Genomic DNA, 8,185 nt, shown 5'->3' with positions numbered 1-8,185 from the left:
CAGCATGACTGTCTTTTCCAAAGAAGCCTGCCTTCTCATGATGTGCCCAGAGTAAGGCAGCCTTGGTTTTGTCATGGAAACATGGTACCGAGGGCCTGATAATTGCAAATATTGTTTATATAACAAATGCTTCTGTAATAAAATATAAAGGTTTAGCAATTAAAAGATAAATAAGGAATTGCCCACCGTTAATGCCTATCATGAAAAACATACAACAGACCCAGTGCCAAGTACCTCAGCTTGAAACAGTGAAATAAAGTCTGACACAGAATTTGAAACTTCCTTGGGGTCCAGCCATTTCCCTGACCCTTCAAGATGCCCACACAGGGTCAGTTATCCTCCTCATAGATTGCTATTCCCCTGAGCAGCACGCGTTCCCCTCATCTATGCCGACAAAAGATAGGTCAGCATTGTAAGGACCATTCTCCATGATTTTCATGGAGCAGTACAGACAGGAGGAAATGTCCCATTCACAAACAAAATGTCAGAGTCATGTGACAAGTGCCTTGTAAAAGTCACTGCATCTGTCAGAAACATAGGTGACACCCATTAAGAAAAAAAAATGTGACACCTCTTTTAATTGGAACACAGAAACTTACCAGAAAAGGGAAATGTGCTATTTCTTCCATTTTTTGAGTACTTCACCAGAAACACACAATTATGAAATTAAATAATTAAGCTTTCTAGTGGGGTAAATAAAAATAAGGAAATAATGACATAGTGAGAGCAGCTCTTCAGCAGGGTATAAAAGGAGGTGTGGGCCAAGGAGACCCCCAAACACACAAACCTCACTCTCCTGGAAACTCACCCAGAACCTCCACCCTCCAACACCATGTCCTGTTGTGGCTCCGTCTGCTCTGACCAGGGCTGTGGCCGAGGCTGCTGCCAGACCACCTGCTGCCGCCCCAGCTGCTGTGGTTCCTGCTGCTGCCGCCCCAGCTGCTGCATTTCTAGCTGCTGCCGCCCCAGCTGCTGTGGCTCCAGCTGCTGCCGCCCCTCCTGTTGCATCTCCAGCTGCTGCCTCCCCTCTTGCTGTGGCTCCAGCTGCTGTGGCTCCAGCTGCTGCCGCCCCTCCTGCTGTGGCTCCAGCTGCTGTGGCTCCAGCTGCTGCCGGCCCTGCTGCTGCCCCTGCTGCTGCCTCCGCCCAGTCTGTGGCCAGGTCTCCTGCCCCCTGCTCCCCCTGCTGCTGCCTCCGCCCAGTCTGTGGCCAGGTCTCCTGCCCCACCAATTGCTATTGCCCCACCTGTGTCATCTCCACCTGCCCCCGCCCCATGTGCTGTGCCATCCCTGACTGCTGAGCCCCCTTCTCTGTAACCGTCATCTCCATGTACTTCTGTCCGCACAGATGTAAACGCTTCTTGTGATGGCCCTTAGGACACATGGGATCTGGCTGATGTCACCCACTGGGCTGGGCTCAGATCCAATGAGCTCACCACCGCCCCAATGCCTTTGTGAACACTTTCTGGTTCATTTACAACTCTCTCCCTTGCTATCATTTCCTTTTGATTTCGACCAACTCTATATTAATTTGTAATCCACCAGATAGGAAATTATCCCAATCCTCCAAATGTCTCGTTCTTATCTTCCTTTGGAGGCTCTAGATCAGCCGTCGGCAAACTATGGCCCGCGGGCCAGATCCGGCCCGTTCGGCTGTTCTATCCGGCCCGCGGAGCCGAAAGAGCAGAGGGTTCTCTTGCTCTCCCCTCCGCTCCTTCACCAGCAGCAGTGTTAACATGGCAACATCGGGAAACACGGCCGCAGCTCCTTCTTCTGAGTCCAGACTTTATTTTACTGTTTCAAGCTGAGGTACTTAGCATTGGGTCTGTTGTATGTTTTTCACCATAGGCATTAACGGTGGGCAATTTTTTATTTATCTTTTAATTGTTAAACCTTCAGTGTGGGGGTCTCCTTGGCCCACACCTCCTTTTATACCCATTGTGGCTCTCAAGTCAAAAAGTTTGCCCACCCCTGCAGTCTAGATCATCCTTCCAGCAAGGCGGGCCTCCTGTGCAACCCCTGAGTGACACTGATTTGACACTCTCAGACCTGGGGTCCATTTATACCCTATATATTCTCCTAGAGTGAATTTCTCGAGTTTTGTTGTTTCTCTGCTTTCTAATAAACTTTTTTTGCACATAAGAAGTCATTGGCATTGTTCCCTATTGTTTTTATGATCATTTTACTCAGTAACTAGGCAGATATGGAAAGAATAAGCCATGTTGAAATCACTTTGAAGTTTCAAGGGTTCTTGAGGCTTAAACAACTCATCCACCATGTTGTGTAATGATGGATTACACAAGGCCAAACCATTCGCAAAGAGTAGAGAAGTAGATTCTAACTCCTGATGGAAAGAGCAACAAGACACTGCTGGCCCGTGTGGGGAAGTTCCACCAAGCCCATGTCAGTCCTGAGGATCCCTTTCTCCCTATCTTACATTCATCCGAACGCTAAGTAAAAGCGTTTATGCAGGAATGTTGGATCCTCGTGTGTATGCATTACAAACGGCAAATTTTAGCTACAATTATTGGCAGAGATGGGGCTACAGGTAATGACAGCTCTTTATATGTAAACAAAGAAATAGGGAAAACGAGAGCTCCCAGACTGCAAAACAATCCCAGCTGACATCAGCTACTCCTGGGTTGGGAGAATTTCTTATCAACTCATTGTAATGACAGAGACGGTATAGTCCCTACACACCCGAGATATGATATGGTAAAAAAAAAAAAAAAAAAAGTAAAAATGTCAAGAGGCAGATAGTATCATCTTTTTTGATTCTTTTTTATCAACAAATTAAGACTATTGAAATTTTGCAGTAGAAGCTAAAAGAGACCCAGAGGTAGAGTTGTGATTCTCAAAAGACAGAGAATTCAGAACATCTCTTTAATTTAGGAAGACATACTACAATTGGGTCACCTGCCAAAGATGATCTTTACTTTGGGTTAAAGGAATAATTACTGTCCAGTGTCCTCCATCTCCTCCCCCAACCAAGTGATCTGATCAAGGAATGCCATGCAAAGGCTTGGGGAGCCACTATTTCACTGTCATCCAAATGAACCACAGAGGTTCGGGGGCAAGAGGGTAGACAATCACGTGGATGAAGAAGTAGAGAAAAGTCAGAGTTGTCACCATAACACCAAACAAAGAGCAGAAGTTGCACTATTCAGATGTTAAGACTGATAATTGGTTGATTTATAAAAAATGAAAGCACAAGGGCACTTCCACATCCAAGGAAAATGAAATTCTTATAATACAAACAATTCCTGAAGATTAACTCATGATAAAAAAAAAAATGACGTATCACGCAGGGAAATGGACCTCCATCCTCATGATGGTTTGAGTTTGCTACCGCTGGGAGACCCAGGGGTTTCTCTGGCCTGAGACAAATAGTTTCCTCAGCTTGGGATTCCCACACCACAAAGAAGTCTAAAACTGGAATCCAAACTCACTTAAATTGTAAGCTTTCAATTCTGAATATAGAATTGTTATGTCTTCAATTGACATTCACCCAAGAACAAAATGAGCTGGGCTTCTCTTATTGGGATTTTCCAGTTCTCCTATGTCAGGTGAGAGATCCCTCCAGAGTCTCAGGTTTTCATGGTCCCCAAGTAAAGGCTTTTGGCCCCGGGAGGAAGTTAAAACCCTGGCCCGGAGTCATTGGTTCATATCCTCAGAAAATTACAGCACCAGAGCCCAGATGGAACAGTCTGATCTTAAGTTCCTTCTTCATTCTGGCACCTGGGGATTTTTATTTTCTTTCCTTTAAGCTCCGAAATTTATTACTTTAAAACTTATATCCAGAATCTCCATACACAGGTTTTCAGAAGGGGATTTCATACTTGATTAGTATCTGTGTTACTGAAGTCCTTCATTAATTTTTCCCAGAAGAAAATTTCACCTGTTAGTCATTGGAATAAGTGGTACTTACATTAGGCAATGAAATATAATTTCTAATTAAATATTTGATTAACTTAAAAGACATTTCCATAAAATTGGTGTTTCTCTTTTGACATCTAATCAAATATAAACTAACAGGAGACTGACAACATGAATTTCTGCTGGGGTCCAACCCCAGCAGGTCCAGGGGTCCCCAAAGGTATGGACGGAGTTGGCAAAGAAGGAATGACACGGAGACAGCGTTCAGTTGATCACCAGCCTTGCCAGGATCTCTAGCCACAATCTCCAGCCAAGTTCTGTAGCCAGGTTCGGTTCAGGATCTTTTGCCATGTTCTCTCGCTAGGCTCTGTGTCTAGGTTCTGTGTCCTGTAGTCTTGTTACATCTGTATTTATACCAGTTGATTCCAATCCTATCAATCTCTATTCCAAAGATTAGGGCGTTTCTTATCTCCATTCCAGGGAGTAAAGATTATGTAGCTTAAGCATGATTGCTCGTAGTTAAAGTGATTAACTACCCGCCTAGCACTTAGTTAAGGGGTTTTATTCCCTCCCTAACTTCAGGGAAAAATCCCTACCTGGGGACACAACCTTTCTCCGAGAGGTGACCTTGGTTAAAACACATAGCGCCAAGAAGGTGAGCAAACATATTAAGAACAGTATGCCATATATGCCAGGTCCCTTGAAACAGCAAGGATGGACCGGCTCCCGGCAAATTTCTTATAGAGAAATCAGGCAGTCTTTGTTTAATCAATGACATTTCTTGGCTGACCAGAAAGAAGACAATGAATAAAAGTAACCTTGTAAATGGAGACCTAGTAAACATAATCTAACTTGATTTTCTAGGAGGCTGTATCCAACCTCCACAACAAAGATTATTAAATTAACTAATTCACTGCTCTGGTAGATTATATCATTCTTCATTAATATTTACTCTTTTCCCCACACACCCCTGGAAGGAGCAGTAGCCTCTCCCACCCCCTACCTCATGGTTTGAACTTCACCAAGTCATTTGCTTTGGCCAATGAGATGTTAGAGGACATGATCCAAGCAAAGACATGAAATATATTGGCATGACTGGGATTGCTCCTTGGTGCTGGTGCTGTCAGAGGTAGGGTTGTCAGTGAAAATGCAGAACACAGCTCACAGAAGTGGAATTTCAGATAAACAATGACTACTTACATGTCTGTTACTAAAAAGTATTTGTTGTTTATTTAAAAACAGAATTTAACTGAGTTACCTGTACTTTTATTTGCTAAATCTGGCAACTCTAATTCAGAAAAAAGTTCAAAACCAAGTCATAGCCAAAAGGTAAGGCCAGCCTTAAATAGCCAAAACCCAACTTACTTGCAGACACGTGACTAAGAAATAAATACTTGTTAGTGTATACTCTGAGAGTTTGTGGTTGCTTGTTATGCAGCAACAGCTGACTAATGCAACTGTGGTGGCAATGAGAAACTAGCTTAATAATCAATCAGTATGAAAAGATTAAGCAGATAGTTTTCTATAAAGAAAATAAAAATAAGGAGTGCCCAAGTGTTTGTGCCAGGGTTGGTTTTATTTTAATAAACTTTCTGAAGGACATGGGTTAATAAATTTCTGGGCTTATAGATAAAATTACGTTTTTATGAATAATACAAAGTGAAATACTATGTTATACTGAAGGGCAATCCCATGCATTTTTGCAAGCATATTTGTTAAAACACAGGCTTAAGAGTTGCACATGCTTAAGTTGAATCCAGACTTTGAGCTGTGTAACTTTGGGCAAATTAGTTAATCTCTATAAGTTTCAGATTCTTCATCTATAAAGTGAAGGTAATAATGCCTAACTCGATTGTTATGATGATTGATAAGGTAGGTAAGGATACCTACCACAGTCCCTGGAACATACCAAATACTCCCTAATCATAATTTAAAGTTCTTACACAGTGGGAAGAAACATGGAAGCTGACCTCTAATATCAGCAAACAAAACATTATAGTACTACAATAAACTGTACTTAGAGGAAAATGGGTGTAAGCTTCCAGTAAGAGCCTGGTTAGAAAATAAAAGAAAATACCTTATAAAACTATGCTATATGATATCAGTTCAAAGGACTGTTTTGGCTGAGGCCCAAAATGGCCATAGAATGTTGGTCTTAAATAAAAAGGCTATTTGTCAACAAATCAGAAAATATTGTCCTCATACCAGATTATAATATGACTTCGCCTAGAATATTGCATGTAATTCTAGCCACATCATCTCAGAGATTTAATCTATACAGTAAAAAAAAAAATCAACTAATGTTATAAAGAAGCCACGAGAAAATCTTGCCTAAGGAAGACAGAGAATGAACTTGGTATGATTCACATCTACATCTTCCGGAATATCATCAAAGCAAAAATAGAACTAATTACCCATGACAAGAACAAAAAGCCTTCCCCTTGACGCAGAGAAGGTGATTTTAGGACAAACGACTATTAAAAAGCATTGGCTTGGTGGTCTGCAAGCTCTTGGCCCTCCTTTTTCACTTAGAGTAAGTGGGATTGACTGGATGGATTTTTTTCTCTTTTTTTATTTTTATTTTTTTTAAATATATTTTATTGATTTTTTACAGACAGGAAGGGAGAGAGATAGAAACATCAAGGAGAGAGAAACACCGATCAGCTGCCTCCTGCACACCTCCCACCGGGGATGCGCCCACAACCAAGGTACATGCCCTTGACGGGAATCGAACCTGGGACCCTTCAGTCCGCAGGCCGACGCTCTATCAGCTGAGCCAAACTGGCTACGGCTTTTTTTTTTTTTTAAATTCAAATCCAAATAAAAGTGTTGACCTACTTCACTGGTAAGAAGTAAATTTATGGCACTCATTATACAGGTAAGATATAGGGTGAAGGGACAGATAAATAACAATGGAAGGAATGAGAAAGCACATGCCTACCTCACCGTGCCATGACGAGTTCCCAAGGGAAACCAGACTACACTTTGAGACTGACGTGCAGAAAAGAAGCGGCCCCCACCCCGTGCCCCACAGTCCAGCTCTGCTGATCCCCAGAGAGAGACCTCTGTGCTCATGCACAGGTCTGACTAGCTGTCATGGGATAAAGCATTTCCCTAATAATCTTCCCGTATCACTTTTAATGACACTACTTACTTTAAGGCTTGAGTCGGTCTCTCTTCCATCCCATGGCTCGGGTGGAGCCTGGTCAACATAAATCTCATGGAGGCTGCTCCCTGAGGAATGAGAAGACCTGGATCCCGGACTTAACTCTGTGACCATAACCCCTCCTGTAATGAGGGGATAGGCCTACACATCCTCCAGTCCCTTCCTGGATTGCACACATGCAATGAGTAATCCCAAATAAATGACAAACACACAAAGTGCTACAGATCCTCGGTGAGGGTTTTGCAATCAAGGTGGATGTTGAGTTGGGGTTGGAAGGATGAGAACGGCATCCCAGGTGAATGTGGAGGCATTACAACAGGTAGGACAGCCCAGGGGTGGGAGGAGTTACTGAACCCGGGTGGCAGAGATCCAGGGTGCTACGTGGTCCTTCCTCCTGAGAAAACCTGCCTTTCAGTGAGTGGTGGGAAGAGGCATCTGGGAAGCAGATGACTGTCGGTCGGCACTGGGGTGCTGCTATTAACCTGGTACTGTCACGTGCATGCGTGTAGAGGAGGCAAGTCACTGTTTGGGGAGTAATTATCAGAGTCTTTGAAGTCCATGAATAAAATACTAACTTTAGGGCCACAGGGCAGAGTGATTAGAAACTATACTGGTTTAGAAAGCACATTCTTTTCTCTTTCATTTAGAAATATTCACAAGGAAATTCATCAGAATCTAATCCAATGTCTAGATTTGGTGAGAATAAACAATACAGAAAAAGGAAAAACATTTGTGGTATGGGTGCATGTACAGGTATGAGGCGAGGGTAACCAAAAGCACCATTAGTCAATGCTAAATCCTCACTTAATTGGCCAGGAAATTAACCAGCATGTGACCCTGTGGCCTGGGGGTCATCTGTACCAGGCCAGGGTATATAAAGGACCCCGCAGGGGAGAAAGACATTCACACCTGAGAACACCCAACTCCTCTCACCAGTCCAACCCAGCCCAGCCCCAGACACCACCATGACCGGCTCCTGCTGTGGCTCCACCTGCTCCAGCTGTGGGGGAGGCTGCTGCCAGCCCTGCTGCTGCCAGCCCTGCTGCTGCCGAGACCCCTGCTGCTGCCGCCCCTGCTGCTGCCAGACCACCGTGTGCCGCCCCGTGACCTGTGTGACCCTCTGCACAGGCCCCATCTGCGAGCCCT

The 8,185-nt window shown here is 43.8% G+C and overlaps 1 protein-coding gene and 1 pseudogene across 1 annotated transcript in view; both read left to right on the top strand.

The window, feature by feature from the left end:
• The first annotated feature begins 832 nt into the window (after nt 1–832).
• On the top strand, nt 833–1,298 carry LOC102762409 (annotated as a pseudogene).
• A 6,706-nt stretch (nt 1,299–8,004) lies between these two features.
• The window catches only part of LOC107184744 (keratin-associated protein 2-4-like), a 413-nt gene continuing 232 nt past the window's right edge, over nt 8,005–8,185 (top strand). The window contains exon 1 of the mRNA XM_015570798.1: nt 8,005–8,180. Coding sequence (XP_015426284.1) covers nt 8,005–8,180 — 176 coding nt within the window. The remainder of the gene's footprint in view (nt 8,181–8,185) is intronic.

Source organism: Myotis davidii, unplaced genomic scaffold, assembly GCF_000327345.1.
Source record: "Myotis davidii unplaced genomic scaffold, ASM32734v1 scaffold327, whole genome shotgun sequence".
NCBI lineage: Eukaryota > Metazoa > Chordata > Mammalia > Chiroptera > Vespertilionidae > Myotis > Myotis davidii.
The sequence above is the reverse complement of the archived record's forward strand: the minus strand, read 5'-3'. Positions and strand labels throughout refer to the sequence as shown.